Source organism: Python bivittatus, unplaced genomic scaffold (genome assembly GCF_059951505.1).
Source record: "Python bivittatus isolate LINGU-HERP-01145 unplaced genomic scaffold, Pbiv_v1 ctg000200_np1212, whole genome shotgun sequence".
Classification (NCBI taxonomy): domain Eukaryota; kingdom Metazoa; phylum Chordata; class Lepidosauria; order Squamata; family Pythonidae; genus Python; species Python bivittatus.
Window position 1 is genome coordinate 195,743 of NW_028277040.1, and position 23,301 is coordinate 219,043.

Below are 23,301 nucleotides of genomic sequence, written 5' to 3' on the forward strand. Positions count from 1 at the left end.
TGCTTGCGGTTCAGAGGTGGCAAATAAAACTAAAGCTTTTTTAAAAAAAATTACTTTGGCAAACCACCTTAATAAGAAAGCAGGAAGCCCCGGTCTTTGTATTTCCACCAATCAGATTATGATGAGGGGGCGGGGATAAAGTAGTAGTTCTGCAGCCGGATAAAGCAAATGACGTACGAGCCTCAGACGCAGCTTTTCTACCAAGGTAGTTCTAGGCCCGTTCCAGTTTTACTTAGCTTCCTTTTGACAGATGTCTGATACGAACCATCTTATTGATCAGGCTGTTGGCACTGATTCTTCTGAGCATGAAACCAGTGAGGGCCTGGAAGCTCAGATACCTCGTGACAGTCATGGAGCTGATTTTGGTGTCACAAATGGAAATGCAGGTAATGTAAGGGACACAAACATAAACGGCCATATATGCACTGAAATCCAGTAAAGGCAAAGGAAATGAAGCCCTTGGGGCTGATAAAAGGAGCAACCCTTTCATTTTGCTGTCCAGGCTTTATTGCTTTTTTTTCAGGACTGACAAAAAGCAAAACACCAGTTGTTTTTCTCAGGAAACAGTATAAATGATTGGGGATGGGGAGAAGTTACTTAGAAGCTAAGTCTTCCAAAAGATTCCAATAGGTGATACTTCTATATTGGATCTTAGAGTGTGTTTTTAAGGTAGGAACAAGTATGAGTTTCTAATACATTGATAAAAATCATACAAAACAATGGTTCTGATGAAGGGGCAATACAATCTTTAAATAGCATAAGGGATTTAACTAAGATTGTTATGAAATATTCACAGTAATAAAACATACAACTGCCTGAGATATTAAGTCCTATCAAATTGAAATTACTTTGTATATGTTTTGTAGTAATTATACTCAGCTGGCAAGGAGACCAATATTACTTTTATTGCCTACTACCTATATCAGGGCCATTATTTGTCAGTTGATAAAAACAATTGGATAATGGTGTCAAAAAGTGTTTGCTTCTTAGCATTTCCCATGTGCTATTAGGCAGAGTGGTCAGTTATGTGGCTGGAAACCATGTGAGTTAAATTGTATGAAGCTGTTAACAAATCTGAGAAAATTACTTCAGCATTCCCAAATAGAACTCTTTGCATTTAACAAGAGGAATAAATAGACTCAAGTGGGCAGCTAGGGGCATACTGGGAATGAAGAAGAACAAAAACTGCCCATGGTAAGTATAATGCCCCCAAATTGAGAAGCAAACTACCTCTTCATCTACCTCTCATTCTAGTATTTGTTTCCCCAAAGTTTATTTTAGTGCACAAGCTTAAATTATTTTTTGATGTTGCTATTCTATGGATAATTTTCATTTTTAAAAAGTAATTAACCTCTCCTTAGTATCTTGCAAAATAACATTTACATAAATGTTGGGGTGGAACATGGGAAAGAGTGTGTTGATCTTAGAGAATTAGAGAACCCATATCATAGTTCTCCAATTAAGAGGGTAAAGTACTTTGGGGCAAAAGTGGGTGTTGGTGGCACTTTGGCATTTTGGCCAAACTGTGCCAAAACTGAGCACTGTTTCGTTCTTTCTATTAGCAATGAATGCTGTATGTGGCACAGATATTATTAAAGCTGGTAACCTAGTCTCCTCCTCCCCCACTTAACTAAAAAGTATCAATTACACAAGTGAATATGTATTCTTACTGACAACAATAGCATACAGAAGATTGTAATTTGGAATATAATAGGAGCAAATAGTAAAGAGCATAAATTAGTAGATGAAATAAAGAAAATAGACAAGTTTGTGAATATGTAAACCAAGGGAAAGGAGGATTTAATAGACCTGTATGAAGGATATCTAATTGTATGAACGGGAGCTGATGAATAAATACATGGAAGTGAAGATATAATTATGAATTAAAGATCTAAAAGTATGAGTTCATGTCACTTTGACTGTTGTGGATCGGTAGGAATTTATAGGTAAATTTGCAGGTTAATTATAGCTGTATGCTACACTCCAATGAATGGTGATAAATGAAAGATAAAATGTTGAGTCTTGGATAAAACCCATGTATTGTTTTGAATGATTGAGATCCAAGAGAAAAATGAATGGATGGCTAGAAAAGAGATGTGAGAGTACAGAAATGTTGTTCGGTTATTTGGAAACTCAAAGATTAATGAGTATTTATTTGTATAATTTATAACTCACCCAAATCCATCCCACCTCCAAGTAGCATACAACATGAAACAATAACAAATAGAATAAAATGGAGACTATACAAAATAAATATCCAGAAAGAAAAAAACACCACACCACTAAAACAAGCATCTCACAAGGGTTCCACCCACCACACTACCCCAAAGCCTACAGAAAAGCCAGGTTTTAAGGGCATGTTTGAACAGGATTAGGGTGGGGGCCATACAAATCTCTGGGGGACAGATATCATTCTAGAGGGCAGGCACCACAACAGAGAAGACCTGCTTTCATGTCCCATCAAATTCATTAATTAGACAGTGTCCCAAGGTGACACTGTCTAATTAATGAATTTGCTCAAAGGCCTTCCTGGCCGCAACTGCCAACTACTCCTTGAACAAAGGCTATGAGTCCAGGAAGACCCCCACATTGTATACCAGTCCTGAAGGGAGAAGTGCAATCCCGTTCAGGACTAAAGGTAGAACATCTCCAGACCTGGGTGATCCAAATAGTGTAGTGGAGTATGGAAATAACCTTGAAGAAGGAATACAAGAACAGTTACCATCTAAACAGTTATCAGCCCTGAAAGAGAGGCGGGTATAAGAAAGAAACCCAGGATTGCCCTGCCTTGATTTTTTTTTGTTATAAGAAAGGGGAGAGAGGTTTTCAAGATTCTGTTATTTTACCATGCAATAGAAGTAGAAATTCTAATAGTCCTTGTGGAGTCTGTATCCTAACCTGGTTTACCTCAAAGGGCTGACAAATGCCCACAGCCACTTAGTTATGTCAGTGTTAAATTTGAGCCTGTTTCTTCCCATCCATATCTGCATAGCCTTCAGACACAGGGACAAAGCTTTGACAACATCACCTGGTCGGCTTGAGGTCGAGATGTACAACACCCAAAACCAATGGGTGATTTCACCCAAGTGGCTTCTTGTAGATTTTTATTTTCATGTAGATGTTTAACAGGAGGGATAATGACATCAAACCCTGAGGCACTCCACATGTCAGAGGTTTCTGGTTCAATTTCTCTCCCTTCCCCTCCTGTCCCCTCCCCACCACATCAACTGAGCCCAACCACAGACAAAGAAGAACAACAGCATCACTGTACCTCCCACTCCTAATCCCTATTCTGAAGATACCATAGTATTGAAAGTCACCAAAAGATCATGGAGATCCAGGAAAACCAGAACAGTTATTTGGCATCTGTTTAGAAAAAAGTTATGTGGTGTTTATTTAGAATACATGGTTTAAACATAGGTCTACTTTGCAAATGGCAAAGAATCTAAAAGCATTCTTGATTTTTATTGTCTATGATAAAAGATTGAGAGAACTAATTGATACAAGGGTGATGAGAGGTTCTGAATATGGGATAAATTGTTAATGAAGGGTGGATCTTATGGTAAAACAAGAATTTAGATCAAGGATGAATGGGTGTTGAATGAATGTGGACTGAATACAAAAATGAACCAATACAAAAGAAACACTTTGAAGTGGTTTGGTCAATAGCATTATTTGATCTCTGATATTTTGGAATGAAGGAAACTCTCCTAAATGCATGAGATGAAGCACTTCCAGCTAAATCAATGGAGTGAGTTGGTCTCCCCTTACCTCCTTTGGATCAGATTATATATATTCCTTGATCAATCTAGACAGCCAAACATAAATTTCAATCAAGAAACTTTAGTGACATTACAGACTAGGGATCAAATCAATTAAAGAAATAGTATAAATAAAGGAACAACAGAGTTTTAGTAGCCTACAGCTGAACACTGATAAAACTAATTTTCAATTTATATGTGAGTAGGTTACCCAATAGTAAACAACTTTATTCTATCAGAGGCATAACTAACTTTACCTGGGTTTAAAAGCTAAGAGTTGGGCCTGTACTTGAATGGAAACCAACAGGGAATGCCAAAGCTGTAGGCTAAACCATGAAGTCAGAAAGGATCCTGAAAGAAGGCAATAGTGAATAGTTTTTATACTGTGGTTAAGAAAATTATACAAGTGTCCTTATAGTCACCAGCTATGTAAATCAAATGAATAGATAAATAAGAATAACTTTAATGGGAGGCATGGATGATTGGAAGAAAGGGAAGTAATTTGGAAGTAGAATCACAGAGCTATTTAGGCATCAATTCCCAACAGGAATTTTCAATATTTCTGAAAAAAGTTTGTGGAGGCAGTGCCTGAAAACCCCTAGTGAAGGGGAAGGATTATCTTTCTAGGTAATTTATTTTGCTCTTGATCTGTTATTACTGTTACCTGGAATCTATCTTCCTATAACTTAATAATGGACCCTTTTTGCGTGTCTCTGGGATGATAGAAAATAGGTTATGCCCTTCTGTGTGATACCTCTTTAGTTATTTGAGTAATACCACCCTATTCATTCATTTTTTCCCAAGGCTTAAGATACCTGGTACCTCTGCTCTCAAGACGAAGTTTTCAGTTCTCTCTAATCCTTATTGACCTGCTTTGGACCTATTCTGCCTTATCCACTTTATTCTTAAAGTGCTGTATCCAGAATTGGACTGAATTTTGGGATCCAAATAAGGCAAAATTATTACTTTCCATGATTTAGAAATTATAGTTTCATTGTTGCAAGCTAAAATTGCATTTGCTTTTTTCACAGGCATGCCATGCTGCTGACTCATGTGCCAGTGAACGTATGAATGATGGTTTAAGATCTTTTTCACATGTATTATTGGCAAGGCTCTTATACTATGGGCTTATCATCACATTATCCTAACTATGGCACAAACATGCCCCAGTCAACATTTTATATGCCATGTCCCCTAGGATTGGGTAGGATTAGAATTTTTAAATTTAATGTAATTATTAAATGGCATATCTCAATACTCTTCATTTTCTTCATTTTTTACTCTATTTGTGTCAATGTACAAAAAGACTTCAGTGCTGTGGTCTTCAAGCTAATGAGCTAGTCTTTGTGCATCACTTCTGATGATTTAAGATCCCTGTTCTGTAGTAACAAAGTATTTGGGAGTATTGGCTCTAGCACTTCTCTCCATTCCTGGCAGCAAAAATGAGGCATAACAATTAAGGATTTGCTATTCTTTTGCAGGACAGAAAGAACAGCAAATCCTTAGTTGTTATATTTTATTTTTGCTGCAAGGAATGGAGAGAAGTGCTAGAGCCAATACCCCCAAATCTGCTGCCTCTCGTGATGCTTCACTCTACCTAAGGATAGGGCTTCCTGGTTTTATCAGGTCTGACAGTATGTCAGCCTGCTTATTTTTAAGCTAATCTTTTAATGTGCACTAAATTGCTTGTTCAGCGATATATATTTTTTAATGCTGATATATTCATCATTTGCGGATGCGGTGGTGCAGCGGCTTAATGACGCTGAAAGTTGCTGGCCAGAAATGGTCGACACTTCAGCGGTTTGAGCCCAGCCTTTGCGCAGCAGAGTGAGCTCCTGCTTCCTCCCCCAGTTCCTGTCAACCCAACAGTTCGAAAACTTACGTGAGTAGATAAATGGGTACTCTCACTCCAGTGGGAGGAAAAATGCTGGTGGCGCCTTGCAAAAAGGAGTCGGGAGCAGTTGCCGGTAGCGCAGAAGCTGCACTTGGCCAAAAAAAAAAGGCGCGAAGCAACGGAAACCCCACCTCCTGCACTCGCCAGCTGGGCTCTGCTCTAGGAAGGAGGCACTGGCAAACCACTTCCGAAACACCTTGCCTTGAAAACTGCAAAGGACTCGTCCAAAAAGCAGTCACTGCAGAGTCGGTAACAACTGAGTGCAGATTAAAAAAAAAAAATCATCATTTGCAACTACATTAAAATAAAAATGCAGTTTTGACCTCACAAGAGGGCCGCACTCGATTTGGACAAGGCTGCACATGGCCTTGGGAAGAAGGTTTGGCACAACCACCAGCTGCCTCACAAAGGGCCAGGCAAATCTTGTCAGCAGCAGGAGGAAGACGACAGTGAATATCAGCTGGGAGCACCAGGGCCAGTAGAACCCAGGGCGGCAGAGGCAGCAGAGTGCAGGGCATCCAAAAAGGCAGAGATGGGGGGAAGATAGGCGGGTGGGAGGAGTGAAAGTGCCCCTGCGGTCAGGTTAAGTGTGGGCAGACTGCCAAGCATCCACATTTTGATCACGTGACTACAGGGGTGCTGCAACAGCCATAACCTTGGGGACCAGGTGTAACTGCCATTTGTTTAGTGCTACCATAACTTCAAACTGTCACTGAATGAATGGTCTTTAAGCGAGGACTACTTGTAACATAAATCTAGACTGCCAAGTCAATGGATGAGGGAAAGAAAGACGCTACAAGGTCAATACGTGAAAGTTTGAATGACTACTGTTGTGAAAACAGTCCAAATATTTTTTAAAAAAATCAAAATACTCAAAAAACCAGACAATATTTGATTTTAAGGCTATGCCTGCTGGATGGAGGTCATGAGGACAAAAGAGAGGGACATCTGGTAACCCTACTTAGGTGGCATAGAAATTGCCAGTCTGGAGCACCCCAGGGTTTCCATAGCCCTAACCAGACCTGCTCGCTCTCTCTCCCTCCCTCCCTGTCTCTGTCTTCCTATTCTGACTGGAATGAGCTCTAGATGGGACCTAGCTTTATTACAGAGCTCTGAACTGGTTCCCAGACTGCGCTGTTCCTGTATTTTGCTGCCAATTCCTTGTATGGAAACAAATGGGACTGACACTTAAATTTACATCAGTGCTGACAACAGAGTACAGAGATGTCCACTGGCACATGTAAGGGCAGTAAGATAGTTTAGAGCAGGCCTGCATAACATATGCCTCTTGTGCAGCCCATTGGCATTTTTTAAAAAGTAATTAGTTTGCTGCTTCCATCCTGAAAGATGTGCTGCCGAGTGCCTCCAAGCCTCACCGCCACCCACTGCTCCAGCGCTGTCACCACTCTGCTAGCTATCAAACAGCTGATCAACACACCACATATTCCTTTGTGCCCCACAGTGGTTTTTAATTTATCAGTGTGGCCCTTTCTCCTCTACAAGTTGTGCAGGCCTGGTTTAGAGAGGGAAAGGCAAATTGGATATATCCCAGCTGATTCATTCTTTAGTAGAGGGAAATATCTGTAAGGCTGCCATTATTGCACTCACAATATCTGCTTTTGGGGCAACTGCCTCAGTTATGTCCTTATAGTTTTATGCCATCTGCTGGTCCTTTAGTATGTTTGCCTGTTTATTGCTGTGTAAATATGACAAATGCATACATGCTATAATGACACATGATAACTGACACACAATTTTTATATTTTTTCTTAAATGAAAGTGGTTTTCGTGTGAAACACTGATTAATTCTGCAACCAAGTGAATCATAATCCTTTTGACAATACCTAGCCAGCTTGGTTTAGTTCATCATCTAGTTGCTACATTTTGGGGGAGGGGTGCGTGTGTCTGTAGAAGGCACATAGGTAGCACTGGGTAGAAAAAATGATAAACTTCTTATCAAGCCAGGGAGCTTTGAAGAAAAGTGAGGGTTTAGGCAATAACTCTCTTCAATTTTTGAAAGACAGATTCATTAAGAAATTATTTGCTGATTAATTAATTTACCCCTTACATGTGATTAAAGATTCACAGGAGAGAACTCATGGTATGGAAATACTAGCCACAGGGTTCAGATAAGATTTTTAAAAAACGGGCTAAACTTTTCTCCACATTAACATCCCGTCCCCAATTCTGAGTGGTATACCTGGGTCTGGTCAGTGCCATTTAAAATATGCATAGTAAAATCTATAAATAAAATTTAAATTTAATTTAAATAAAAATAAATTTAAAGAATGTAAATTCTAACCTAGTCACCTCCTTGGCTAGTTACAGAGACAAACATTCTACAGAGTACAATTCGACCATGTAAACCTCATCAATATTCAGAAGTGAATAGTAAATACTTAGTACTTAGTACTCAACTATCATTGCCAGAACCAAACATCAGTCTCTGATGCCCCTGATGTTACAATGTAATGAGTTGTTTCTTGCCTCAGTTTAAACTGCTGATCCTGTCCTTTAAAGCCCGAAACCAGGGGTGACAATTTATGGCTACCAGGCATAATCATTTTTGCACCACCAACTTCAATGGCAAAATGGTCTAAGTTTTTGGTCTTTTTTGTTAATTTAGCTGTGAAATAGGTTTGTTAAGCCTTACTGCTTCATGTGACTATTTTGGGTAAAACTCTCCCCTTGTGTCCACCAAAATAGTGGATAAAGAGGCTGAACATGCAGATCGGGCCATTCTGGTGACGTCACTCTATTCTCTTGCAGCCCTCAGAGGCTGAAAATAGGAATGATTTTAAAAATGCAGCCCTCAGAAGAAAAAATTGTCCATCAGTGTTGGCCTAACATATTTAAAAGACTGCAACTCAGTGAAGCTGGACCTTAATGTTGGCAACCACCATCTCTTCAGCACAGGTCGCAATCTGAAGGAGTGGTTGAAGGAACAGTTCTGTGACCAGCCTATTGAGCACTGTGAGGACACTCGATTACATGATGCTGCTTATGTGGGGGACTTGGAGACCATTCAAAGTTTATTTCAGGAAGAGAGCTTCCAAAGGTAAATATTCATTTTACTGAATCCAAATATAATGGCTTAGATTGCTATGTTGTACATCTTGCCTCTTCTTGTTATGCAGATTCTCATTAAATAGATGACAGGAAAGATCATGATAATTTTTCCATGGCTTCCATATATTTAAGATTCTATCTGACAGGTTATCTTGCTTTTTGAAGAGTTTGGTTTACTTCTAAGATTCTTATGGTAATAGTTCATATGCACATGAATAAGTTGTGACTGCACATAGTCATGTAAAGAAGCACCAAATGAATTAGTCACATTTGACCTATGTCAAATGTTATTAGTCTATTAGTCACATTTGACTTTTGCTAGCACCTTCAATGTAGGTCATCCACCTGCTTAAATCTGATCCAGGCAGAATGCTGAGGCATCATCCAAGGTTCAGACCAATGTGGAGTTATTTCTGTAGGCACATTATTAAAGTTTTCTCCAATGAGCACTCTCTGGGCAGAAAAGTGAGATATAAATTTAAGAATGAGAATAAGGATAATATTCCTTTAGAATACATGGGAAACTTACATAGAAAGGTATATCTTTACATCTGTGATCAGAGAAGTAAAAGTTGATACTTAATATTAGCTCCAGATTTGTTCAAACAAGTCTAAGGGTACCGCACTGGCAAAAGTCAGGCAAGATGTTAGAATATTCAATGATATCTTATTGTGTTGTGTTACTTTCACCTTTCTTCAGCCGCATCAACAAGAAATCTATGTGGTGTTGTGGGTGGCTGCCTTGTACACCCCTACGGATTGCTGCTACCGCAGGGCATGGAAATTGTGTGGAATTTCTAATTCAAAAAGGAGCAGAAATTGATCTTGTGGATGTGAAAGGACAGACTGCCTTGTATGTTGCTGTTGTGCATGGACACCTTGAATGTGCACAGCTCCTTTTGAAAGCTGGTGCTGACCCTAATGGGAGCCGTCATCACCGCAGCACTCCCATATACCATGCTGCCCGAGTAGGCAGGGCTGACATCTTAAAAGAACTGATCAGGTAATCGCTGATTATTTTACTCCACTGTCATTTAAGAGCAGTTGGCTTTCAGGGGAGTATGTCAGGTAAGACATTCAACAGAGGTGCTTTGGAAAGCATATTAACACAAAGCATTTATATGTCATTCAGAAAACTCAGCAGCTGCTTTAAAAGTTGTCCCTGCTATCTGCACACATCTGTGCATGCACAGCCATTTCACTTTGCTAGTAGTCCCAGCCATATTTTTGACCCACTCACACAAATTGCAGCATATCTTAATATGCCATCACATAAGGACTTGATAAGCAGCCACACATGATCCCAACAACTATAAGGTGGTCAAGGGTTTAAAAAACCTTAAAACTCATCCCAAACTTATTTAGAAATATCTTTCCCAACATGATGCCTTCCAGCCGTGCTAGATTGTGAAAACCCAGTAATATTTTTCTTTAGTATCATTGCTTAAGAATTCTTATTGTTAGATCTTCCACATGTCTTAGTTGTACTATGTGTTTTGGTCCCAACAGTTGTGTAAAGCAGACACTATGAAAGTTCTTGCCCCTGCTAATTCAAAATAGAGGGGAATAGATATATGATGTATGATGAACGAGCTGCATGACAGAATACAAAGCTGTTTGTTTGTTTGTTTGTTTATTAAATTTGTATGCCACCCATCTCCCCCAACGGGTGACTCTGGGCAGCTCGCAATTAAAACAAAGCCCACAAACAATTAAAAAATAAATAGTTTAGCTGCTCCCATTTGCTTCTTTTGTCTTTGTTACAGGACTTTTCATTTAACTATAAATTATATAAAGCTCCTACAAATTTCTTGATCCCTTGCTGAATTGGTGTTCATGAGATTACTGTAGTGAAATAATATGCTTCTTTTTGGCAGATTTGGACCACAAGATAACCCAGCAAGTGGCAAGATATGCAGTGGCAGTAAGGAAGATAGAACTACTATATCTTAGGAATCTCTTGCCTGGATTTTAATAATGGAAAGACTTCTCCAGTCTTTTTGCCAAACTGGAATAGAGACTGTCTTTAAATACTTCCTGGCAATTCGCTTTGTTGTTAGTTTAGCAGACCAAAATCTCACATCTTTTTGTATAATCATTTTTATAGCCAAATATTAGTACAGTGTGGTAAACTGCAACAGGGAAAGTCAGCCAAAAGTATATTTCACCCAGAAGGTTCAGAAGTTTGGGCTCAAGTAGAATTGATTCTAATACTGCCTCAATTCCAAATTCTTTAAGTTATCCTTGCTATAAGGAAGGATGAGAAAGATGATTTTAAGGGGAGAGAGTAAACTCAAAAAAACAGAAGATAAGGAATATTAAGAGAATATTGAAAGAATAAACATTGTATTTAGAAAGCAATTCTAATATGAAACTAAAATTATGAATAAAATTAATGAATGAATAAATGAATAAATTTAATGCAGAAAAGCATAAATTTAAAAACTTCATATTATAGAAGATGCAGGGTTATATGTAATAGAGTTTACTGTCCACTTTGATTAATAGCTTTTCCTTTGGGCATGAACAAACAATAGAGAATGTAGGTATTTACTTGCTGAATGTGGGTAGTTACTTGTCAGACATACCTAATGCAAACATCTCTCTGCTAACTCTGTCATTGTCAACAATCAGCTATACAAATGGGGAGGCTGGGAGGATGTTTAAAAACTTTAAGTTGGAAAGGCCATCCATTGGTCCTTTTAAATGTCGTTTTATCCATGGCTTGGCCAAACACTGAGACAAATTGGAGTGGCAATTTACGAAGTGAACAGTAGCATCTGCAGGTTCTTGCTGCTTTCATCAGAGTGATGAAAGCAACATCACGATGTCTGCCTCTTTTGGGTATGTGCATGACATCACACTGCATGTAGAAAAGGAGTGGGGACTCTGTAGTGTGATTCCCCCTGCCCCCCGCCCACAGACTTTATTGGGAGTGAGGGAGCAAATAGGTAACAATTCCTCCTACATTGATCCAGAAGTAACTTATTTATTTCCTAATTCAAAATAACTGTCAACCCAGGAATAGAGAAAGAGAAATTACAATCTTATGTAAAAGAAATATTTTAAAAAACGATTAAAAATGACATTTTGTATTCTTAACATACACCAAAGGGAAAAAAATATTCAGCAGAGTAGCATTTTAAAAAAATAGTGTACAAGTTGACAGAATTTCTGTGTGAGTCCTATTGGGTGTCTATCAGTTTTCACCAGTTAAGTAATAGTGTTCAATGTGAGAGACTTGGAGAAGTAACAGAATCTTGATGGCTAAGCAAATCTGTCCAATGTCTACTTAAAAGAGCCCCATTTGTACTTTTGAGAATGCTTCTTTTTGGAAGCTGAATGTGCAGTCCTGGCCAAGGAACAATTCTCAGGACCATCCAGGATCAGGATGTAAAAACAGTCAGTTGTTTTCGGGGGGAATCAGGGATCCTTGAATATTATACCTTATGACACTTTCCCTAATTTGTCAGTAACCCTTTGTTTGTCTGTTTGTTTATATGGTCAGTTTTTCAGGCTGCCCACTTCCCAACAACTTTGTTGCACTGTTGATCCTCAGCAAGGGGAAGGTGCCTTTCTCTAGGATCCATATGCAATGTAGATGGCACACAGTGACAAGACTGACATAATTTCCTGCATAATTGGGGAGAATGGGAGAAAGAGTGGGGAGGCAACAGATAGAGCATCTTATTCATACAGTCTGGTGAAGGAGCAAAAGTCCAGCCCAACTAAAAGAAATATTTCCTTCAGGATTTTTGCCATGTCTTTGAGGTGATTTTTATCTGATAACTTTTAAGAGCTATGATTATGATGGGCAATTTTTCATTCCAGTCCTTCCTGGTGGTCTTTATTCCTGGAATGTTTTCCTGTTCAAAACCTGAAATTAGGACTTCTCTAACGTTGCATTTACTGTAAAAAGAGAAGGGAAGTTGTTAATTGATGGATTGTTTCCTTTTTCTTTTCTGGGTTTTCTTTGAGAGAAAGAAATGTTACAAAAATTACTAAACAGAGACCTGAAAACAAGTCTACTGCCCTTCCACAGGTGTATGTTGCACCTGCAAGCCTATTCTTTGGCTTCCATTTCTCTTGTAATCATAAGAAGGAAAAGATGCTAATTTTTATCATCACAAAGTTAGCAACTCTTGGATTTAGACCCACAGGATGTATTTTGCCCAATTTGTTATTTTAGTGATAAAGTGATATTAGATTCTACACTCAGTTCAGTTTTTAGATAAAGCTATTGGAGGCTCTTTCTAAAGAGTTCCTCCAAGATCAAAAGATAGCTTATGAGCAAGTGAAGGTATATAAGGATTGGCAAATACTTTGCTATTCCTCAAAATGTTCTTCTCTGGATTTTGAAGGTGTAGATTTTGAAACCATATATGTTTCTGATTTTTGTAAGAACAGAGGTTTCTGACTGCCCTAGCACCTTAGAGGAGTGCACTCTGTTGCTTGGCTATTGGACTATGCTCACAGGATCTGAAGCTTGCTTTCCACTGGCAGAGGTGTTTCTGAGAGTGCCTGAGTCATCCAAGAGGGTAATAACTTGTTCATTGTATTTTTAAGGTCATGCCATATGATTAAGATCTATGTGACCTGGCACCAGCTTAGTGGCATTATTCATACAATATTATGGAAAAAAAGGTTTTCTGAAAGCTAATTTTTCATAATGTAGGATCTCATATATTATTTGCACTGTTCCATCTACAAGGCTCAAGAGCTTACACTTCTGGACCAAAGATGTTTCCACATCCTTTGCTAGAGAAACAGACTTTCAAAATTCCAACATCCTGTCTGAGGCAGATGTGCCACGCACTCAGATGAGATTCCAGCAAAAGAACATCTGCAGGGGAAAGAATTGTATCTAGCCAACCCTGAAAGATCCCAGCCATCCAAAGTAGCATCCTGCCCCTACTCATGGGTCATCTACTGAATAGTAATATATTTATTTAGGGGGACCTACTTGTTGAGCTTAGAGCCAGTTTGGTGTAGCAGTTAAGGCATCAGGCTAGTAACCGGGAGACCGGGAGTTCTAGTCCCACCTTAGGCACGAAGCCAGCTGGGTGACCTTGGGACAGTCACTCTCTCAGCCCTAGGAAGCAGGCAAGGGCAAGCCACTTCCAAAAAACCTTGTCAAGAAAACTGCAGGGACTTGTCCTTATAGTTGCCAGGAATCAAGAGCGACTCGAAAGCACATACAGATGCATACACAAAAAGTGGTTGAGCCACTATTTTAGCTTTCCTCTCAGATTACTATATAGGTCTCTCTGAATTCCTTTCTCTGTCCTCTGTGACTATGTACAATTTTGTGCCCTATTTATGTCAATGGTGGAGTTTTGTCATGCTACTGGGGATTAAGTGAACTTCAGGAATTATATCTGCAGAAAAGGAAGACAGCACTTCCCTTCAATATTTTCTATGAAGGAGACGGGGATGCCATATTCTACTTTAGACTTTGTTGAGAGATGTGCTGGGCTTAATCAAGTCATAGGTTGGAAGGGACCTTGGAGGTCTTCTAGTCCAGTACCTTGCCCAGGGCAGAAATCCTCCAACCATCCCAGACAAATGGCTGCCAACCTTTGTTTAAAAAGCAGAGGAGGCAGGCTGTTCTTCCCGCATTTGAGTTTGGATCTCTCTATCTAAATCACCCATTAGTTCTTGTTCTATTCTCAGGCACCATAAAGAATAAATCCACACTCTCTTTTCTGTGACAGCTGTTTATTTATTGGAAGACCATTATCATGCCTCCCTTCAGCTTTCTCTTTTTTCGGCTAAACATATCCAGTCCTTTTAACCTCCCTTCCTAGGATTTAGCGTCCAAGCCCCTCGTCGTCTTTGTTGCTTTTCTCAGCCCTCTTGGATCCTCAGGATCCTTCTTGTATTCTGATGATCATAGCTGAACACAGCATTCTAGGTGTGGTCTGACTAGTGTGGCATAGAGTGGAACTAACCCTTCCCATGATGTTGAGATTATACTTCTGTTGATGCATCCCAATATTGCATTGGCTCTTTTGACAGCTGCAGCAGAATGCTGTTTCGTGCATAATCTGTGGTCTCCCAGGACACCCAGATCCTTCTCACAAATATTACTGCCTTGCCAGGTACCACCTATCTTGTACGTGTGTATCTGGTTTTTCCTATCTTAAGTCGAAACCTTATATTTCTCACCATTAAACTGAAATGGTATGTGTCTATGTGGTAAAGCAAATGGCTAATAGTTTTGTCAATATGAAGTTTTAATTTGCCATTGCGATGGAATAATGCTGAAGACATGGAGGAAAAGCATTTGACAGAATAGCATGGGGCAACATAATCAGGTAAGAGCATTGGCTATGGCATAATGTATTAAAATACCACATTCAGTCACAACTTTCACTGGACAGCTGACTAGTTTGTCTTGAAAGGTGATGGTAGATTAAACCTCATAGAGACATAATGGTGGTTTGTGATAAAGCATATTATGTACTCATAGCATTTATTGTTTCCCCAGAGTCAAGTTACACATTTACTCTGGGCCTTTGCATGAAAATATACAAGCTATGGTAAGTTGAGGATTTTTATGGTGACAGGCTCACAGAATAGATATAAGATGCAGTTTCATCTTGGGAATCATTTGTCTGAAGAACATTTGTTTACTTCAGTGCTATGCTAAAGCATGTGTGCTGGCTTATGATGAGGGGCAGACTTGCACATAATGATTCATCAGACTTGCACATAACTGATTCATCACCAGTATGGGAAGTGGTTCCTTTTGCAGAAATATTCCACATGGTTGTAACAAGTTTGCTGACTACATAGTGAAGATTTCTTCCTTACTGTATCCAATACAGTATATGAATAGCAGCTATTAGCTTTCGAGTGTCTGTTCAGGGATAATTTCTATTAAAAATATTAAATGTCCAAAGCATACAATGGATCCAAGTGCAATTCAGTAGATCTATCACTTTTATGTGACATGCTTCTTGAGTCTATTTTGTGGCATACACATTCAATGCTTCTTTTATTTCTAATTCAAACTTTCTACTAAGAATCTACTATGTGATTCATATTTTTTTTTCTATCAAGAGAAATTGGGAATAGAGAATCATAAAAATTACTGGCTTTTCATTTGAAATATTTGCAGGAAAGTAAAATAGTACCTTTGATAAAAGGTTCCTCAGGAACAAATTACATTAAATACAATGAAAATTATTTTTTTTAAAAAAATCCAAAACTATATTCTACACATGTGGATATAGCTAGTTAGCAATAATTTTTTTAAAATGCAACAAATCTTCCAGAAATTTTGGATGTGCAGTCAGTAACCCATAATGTTATAAGAAATCTATGATAATATGTTGAAATATGGATGGGCTTCTGGACCAGATGAAATAATGATAATGTAACGATTTGCCATCTGCTGATCCCAAATCCAGTAACTTTCCTTGCAACCAGTATTGATTCAAAAGAAAGTTCATTTATTGAGAACAAGTGTACAGTTCCAAATCATTGCTAAGACTGAGCCTGAGCGCACCAAAAGTTGTTTTTCTTACTTTTCCCTCCCTTACCTCCTGGTCTCCTGATTCCCTTGCTGGTACGACCTTGAGCATGCCAGCGCCATCTGGTTCTAACTGGTATCTAACAACGCCATCTGGTTTCCCATTCCTTCCCCTTACAATGGTAGAACCGTAGCATGTAAAAAGCAATTGCTAAACTAGCCAACATAACAATCTACTATTAAATCTTGCGAGGATTCTGACAGATAGAATGATATACAAACTTAAGGAGAAAGTATAGGATTTCTTATACTTTTGGAAATACTTTGGGCATCTTATGAAAATAAAGCCCTGCCAACTTCATACCATTACTGGTAAGGATCCTGCACAATGTACAAGTGATTACCCAATATTTCTGTTAAATGCATTGTAAGATACTTCAACACTAGCAAGAACATTTCAGAATATATGTCTGCAATAATGCATCCTTTGCAATCTAATTTCATGAAAAGACATCAAGCTTCAGATAACAAAAGGTTTACATGATAATATAATGTAATTATCTTATATACTAGTAAGCATAAATCAATAGCTTTGCAAAAGGGCAAAAACTTTTTGATATAGTTCAAATCAGTTTTTTGGTTGAAGTGCTGCAGAGGTTGAAGTAAGTAAAATATTATGCCAATTGGCAAGAAAGATCCAATGGTTGTAGGGAAAAATAGCTTTTATATGTTGTCCAAAAGCTCTTTCCTTCCCAGTAAATACCCAGTTTAGTGGATAAGAACAATTCAAAATGTATCACCCAGATGAGAGAGGGCATTAAGAGATGAATGAAAATACCTTTAACTTTGTGAGGAAGAATTAATGTGAAAATGAATTTTGCATCAAAACTGATACATATTTTGAGCACAATGCTCATGTTAATTTCACTTAAATATTTTGTTTGTTTATTTATGATATGGCAGCCCATCTCACAAAAATAGGTTATATTTTTATGGAAGAAGGAAATATCGAGGATTTTCTTATTAAAGTTACAATATGCCTTTCTTACAATGATGGGGGTTTTAATTTTCCTGATTTTAAACAATACAGTTGGGCTTTTTTGTTAACCTCAATCATGTGCTGGAATGGAAATGATAGGGACTACTTACCATTGTGGACTCATCTTTAATACTCTTGCAATCCTAGGAAACTCTTGGTTCTAATTACAGTGGGAATTTGTTTATTTTTCCACCACTGACAGTAACCAGACATATCTGGGCCTTATTGGGCCAAGAGACGGAGAAAAAATGGCTGTATTGCAAAAATTAAGACCAGTGATCTACCAGACTATGAGACTCTGACCATACTAGTCTTTGTGTTTCACCACTCCTAGTAAATTATGCAGTCCTTATTGGTAGTCTGCAGTCTTTCTTTCTTTCTCTCTCTCTCCGTCCCCCCCCCCCTTCAAGTCTGTGTTGTCACCTGGGGACTGCCTGAACTAGCCTCTGCAGTTTTCTTGGCAAGAGTCAGGCTCTGGGAGTCAGGTGGCATCTAAATTTTATTAAATCATGATTATGATTATTAAGACTTTCAGAAGTGGGTTGCCCTTGCCTGCTTCCTAGGGCTGAGAAGTGACTGACCCAAGGTCACCCAGTTGGCTTTGTGCCTAAGCTGGGACTAGAACTCACGGTCTTATGGTTTCCAGCCTGGTGCTTTAACCGCTATACTAAACTGGCTCTCTATAATTGGCTTAGAATATTTAACTGACCCCTGTGCTGCTGAATTTTAGAAATTAAAGACTTCCTGTGCTGCTGAAATATGGAAATACCTATAAGATCACATACTGTATTTCATTTCATGGGCAAAAGGAATCTCCTGCCAGCCTTTATAAAATTTTATTTCTATCCTTCCTGTTCTAGGATATTATACATAAACCAGTAAGAGCAGATGTCAGTTGCTGCTAGGGTTGACTTGTTCATTTTATAATCATTGCAGAGAAGGATAGTTGCCCAGAGGCCCAGCAAGGCTAAAAGAAATAAACTTTGAAAGATATTAGAATCAGAAAGAAATTGCTTAGCTGCTGTCCTCTTTCTACAAAGGATTTTTTTTTTCAAAATGATTGCATCATTTTCTCTTCAGATACGGAGCTGATGTAGATGTTAATCACCATTTGTCTTCTGGAACCCCAAGCCCATCTTCTCGACCACTTACATCTCTGATGGTCTGTCCTCTGTACATTAGTGCAGCCTATCACAACCTCCCCTGCTTCAGGCTTCTTCTACAAGCTGGAGCCAACCCAGATTTTAATTCTTATGGTCCTGTAAACATTCAAGGCTTCTCCAGGGGTTCTGCAGTATGTGTCATGGATGCAGTCTTACGTCATGGCTGTGAAGTGGCTTTTGTTCTCCTCTTGATTGACTTTGGTGCCAACCTGGATCTGGTGAAATGGGAAACTCTGGGAGAAGGAGCTATGGGAAGAATCAGAGTAAATCCAGAAGCCTTGCTGGCATTTCAAGAAGCCCGAAGTGAGTGGCACTGGTTCTTATGACATTCACATTTTGGTTCTGCAAGGTGTGTGCTGAACTAGAAATACATACAGTAAGATTGCTAGTGATTAAAAGTTTTCTTAGCTGAATGTGTATCTTTAGAATTTTTCATAGATTAAAATTAGACTTTATATTTAATTAGAAAATTAATTGCCATAGTAGATGGATTTAAAAGCAGTCAATAGTATTTATATATCACTTGGGAAAATTAATTTCAGAATAGTTCACCAACTAAAAATCAGTAAATGCATCCATAAAATAATATGTTAACTGAGCCACAATCGGACCAAAACCAATAATGAAATGCATAGGAATTAAACAATATAGGGGTAAAAATCAAAGCATTTTCAGGTCCCAAAATGAAACAAAAATCTTGCCCAGTTGTGTCACACTAACACAGAAGAAGCTGCAGCAACCTAGAAGATCAACCCCAGGAGAATTTAATCAGAAGCTTGGGATTTTGATAGAGAAGCCCCAGGGTTGAAGTAAGCCTAGAATGAAAGTCAGAACAGGATGTATCATCAAAAGTATCAAATCAAAAATAAAAAAGGAAAAGTAATTTTATCATTCAAAAATGGGTAAATGGATGATTTCAGGGAAATATCCCCTGAAATAAGAAGGCACAAATAAAAAATATTTATTTCAGCCCCTCAGTTATTAAAAAAAAAGGGGGGGGAACCCTTTTTCAGACTAAAGCTGCTAATGTTATGCTCTTTAAGTCTGGAGACGGAGAAAAAACATTTAGATTAAAAATTAGCTTAAATACAATTGTTATAATCCCTGTCTAAATATTAGATACAGGAATTACTGTTTTGTCATCTTAAGAACCACAGTACAGCAACAACTTTGGGGGCCAAGATTTTGGGTGGAGGGCTCCTGGCTGTTTTAATCATTTGCATGAAATATAACTCACAAAATACGTAGTAAATAAAGGCTCTTTAGGTCCTTAAAAGCCCAAAACCAAAACAGTACTTCAAACTGTGCCTGTGTAAAGTCACTCTAATCATTGGTAGGTCACAGTTTCTGACCCCTCAGTCCCAGATGCAAGGCCTGAGAGGAGTCCCTGCTGTGGCTGCATGGAGGACAGGCGCAGATACCACAGCAGGTTCCATTCAGAATGAGCAAACATCCAACTCCATGATTCACTGAGCTCACTCATAGCATAAACTATATCATTAGCTGGACTAAAATTAAATGAATCAGATTAAATGAATTTATCTGAATCCTCAGATTCCTCCAAATGATTAGGAAATCAGTTATTTGATAAGGCTGAAGGCAGTTATTTAAGGAAGGATTTAAGCCCATATCTTATCATCAGCCTGTGACTCAATGGAGCCTTCTCCAATCCTCTGTGTTGTTGTTGCTGCTTGAATAAAGTTGTATACTTGCCTACAACTTAATGAGGACCATTCCTAAAAAGGCATATGCTATAATGAACAATTTTTAGAGATATCCAGGGAAGTACAGATAAAATAGGTTATCATGTGGGCAGAATTAGTGATAAGTACTAAGTATGCACCCAAATTTGTGCATATTTGATTTGTAAGTAGACTTTAATGTATATAATATTTCTGACTTTAGAGTAATACATATGGGATCAAAGTGACAAATACATACAAATGATTAAAATAAGGCCCCCCTTTTTCAATAGCTGCTTTACAAGATAAAGCCATATATCATAGAAGCTGGGGAATTTGTAATATTTTTCTATCCCTTTATTTGTACAATTCAAGGGACAGACCACATAGTGCTCCCTTGTCCTATTTTTCTCACAACAACCGCCCTGGGAGGCAGGTTGCACTGAGAGGGAGTGACTGGCCCCAGGTCACCCAGCTGGCTTCAGTGCCTCAAGGAGGACTGGAGCTCATAGTCTAAACTCTCCTCGGCAGAATATAGGGCTTAACAAGGACTTAATATATATGAAGTCATCTGTGGATCGGTTATGGTATTAAGTTGCTTTCCTTGTCCACTTCTTATGCATTTCACTGCAGGTCGCCCTAGACGTTTGATGTCTTTGTGCCGCATGGCAATACGAAGGGCTCTTGGGAAACACCGCTTACAGCTGATACACACTCTTCCAGTCCCAGACCCTATCACAAAATTCTTACTTCATGAACAACAATGAGCTCTAATTGGATGCTTTGAAGACAATTTCCTTTCCTGGATTGTACAGATTGGGCTTGGGTTTTAAAGAGTGAAGTGACCTACTAAAAAGAGGACACAGTATTTCTTATTGCTGTTCAATATATTTTTTGGCTAATGTGAAAAGTAATTTGCCATATCTTTGTTAACATGCATTGGAATTTGGATTTTAGGAATGCTGTTTCCAGTAAATTTGATAGGATCAGATATATTAGAAGAAAATAGATTATATTTCTATACTATGGACTCGAAACTTCTGTATGTATATTTATTTACAATAATACATGCTGCCTTCTCCAAAATAGCTCAAAGCAGTTCACATTTAGCTTTATACACCCTTCTTCCTTTATGGATTTATAACAGAAAGAAGTCGTTTTGTTCTCTGGAAGGTTGCAATTTAAACTAGACATTCATCTTCTCCTTTTGGTTCTATTTTGGATCCAAGACTTTTCTTACCACACAAATGTATGTATGTATGTATGTATGTATGTATGTATGTATGTATTCATTTGACTTATATGGCCACCCATCCTAAGTACCATAACTCTGGGCAGCTTACACCAACAGTAATAAAACAATAAAAACCAACATTCCAAAAACAAGTCCCAGCACCCTAAAAATAACACTCCTTAATACACAAACAGTCATAATCACTGGGCTCTAGCTTCACCTTATCCCATTATTTGTGTTGACAGCAAGCAAATGTTGACAATAGCATAATAATAATAATTTGTTAAACTTGTATGCCGCCTGACTCCCAATAGCTCTGGGCAGTTCACAACAATCAAACAAAAAAATTACAATAAAACCAGTAAAATCAATAAAAAAGAAAAGATGGCAAGCGTGACAGATTGGATTGAGTGAAGCCAAGGGTTTCACTTTTCCTCGCCAAAGGCCTGGGTGAAGAGCTAGGTTTTTATGGCTCTTCTGAACAACAGCAGAGTGGGGGCCATCCAGATCTTGGGGAAAATCTCATTCCAGAGCGCAGGTGCTGCTACAGAGAAGTTGCACTTCCAGAGTCCCAATAGATGACATTATTTAATTGAAGGAACATGGAGTGCGCCTACTTTGCAAGATTGAATCAGCTGGGCAGATACTATGGGAGACAGGCAGTCCCTCACGTAACCAGACCCTATGCATGTGTTGACAGTAACCCCCAATGGCCTAATTACTCTAAACCCTGACTAATGTGGTTTTTTAAAATTACTTCTATCCAATTCTCAATCCTGAATCATAATCACAAGATTATGCCACACAAAATAATAGTCATAGCTTGAAATTTTATTGGCATGATGGCTACTCTGCTCAGCAAACCATTTTAGGATAACCATATATTAATAAAATTCAGTAATATTTCACTTTTTCCACTTGATTAAATTCCAGTTTTATCCTTTTCCCCTCACAAAAGTTGAACAAATCTGCATCTTTCCAATGCACGTATAGATAGGGTGACCTAGTACATATATTTTTTGACTTACTTTTACTTACTGAATGTGGCAGGTGAGAAGGCATAAATATTCCAAGCTATTTCTGCTATTTCATATATTTCAATAGTTATAATACAATATATGTTGCAGTTCTGCCAATACACATAGCAGTGCATGGATTTGTTTGTTTTATAGTACTGGCTATTTCAATTAGTATAGTTTTCTTCTCTTCACATTTACACTTGTTTCTAAGCATATACCGTCTATTCCAAAGCTGTGCTTTGGTGCATGTTAGATTTCTAGGAAAAAACAGAATATAGCTGGGGCTCCCATATCTGAGTAGCAAATATCCAGATGATGACTAGATGGTAGCAGAGAGAGTATCTAACTCTCCACTGTCATTTAGTGAATCTTTGGATTTCATAACCTGCAGGCAATCTGTTTATCTCTGGTATAAATGATGTGCAAGAGAGTGAATGAGATTCTGAACATATGAAAGAGAGGAATGAAGCCCTTGCAGTTTACTAGAGCAGAAGTTAGTGATAAGTAACAGGTGGTGGCTGGGACATTTCTGATCAAAAAAATTCTACCTCCCTATATAAATTAGACTTTAGAACGTTCTAAACCTTCAAGGGTCAGATACATTTTACTTTCACAAGCTTGCTTGAGCATTTTCTATGCCTTTAATGCTATCTGATTGGTTAATCATAAGGAAGTTTGATTCTTCAGATATATTAGTTACAAGTAAATCTGTCCAGGTCTTTCAGATGCTTGCTTTTCTAGATATGAAATGGTAGTTAGAGTTAGAATTTCTAGTTGGTTCTGGACAGAATCGCTTTCAGTAGTGTATCATACATTAAACTCCATATTGAACAAATGTAGTCTTCTTGTCCAAATAAGTTATCTGCAGTCTCCTTCTGAACTAGAATCAGGTTTTCTAAATTGCAAAGCATTCTTGATCTTTGAATTTAAGTCATGCTCATATTCACAGACTGCATACAATGT

General features: G+C 38.3%; 1 protein-coding gene across 2 annotated transcripts; it reads left to right on the forward strand.

Annotated features, from left to right (window-relative positions):
* Nucleotides 1-153: 153 nt before the first annotated feature.
* Nucleotides 154-23,173, forward strand: ASB1 (ankyrin repeat and SOCS box containing 1). 2 transcript variants are annotated; one of them, XM_007434911.3, is made up of 5 exons: nucleotides 154-386; nucleotides 8,572-8,713; nucleotides 9,425-9,727; nucleotides 18,321-18,706; nucleotides 20,719-23,173. In XM_007434911.3, exons 1-5 carry the CDS (start codon nucleotides 251-253, stop codon nucleotides 20,850-20,852), a joined length of 1,101 nt encoding a protein of 366 aa, XP_007434973.1. In that variant the 5' UTR covers nucleotides 154-250; the 3' UTR covers nucleotides 20,853-23,173. The 2 variants fall into 2 exon arrangements, with proteins under 2 accessions (XP_007434973.1, XP_025026752.1); XM_025170984.2 differs by having other exon boundaries at nucleotides 18,321-18,752; nucleotides 20,719-20,854.
* Nucleotides 23,174-23,301: the final 128 nt, after the last annotated feature.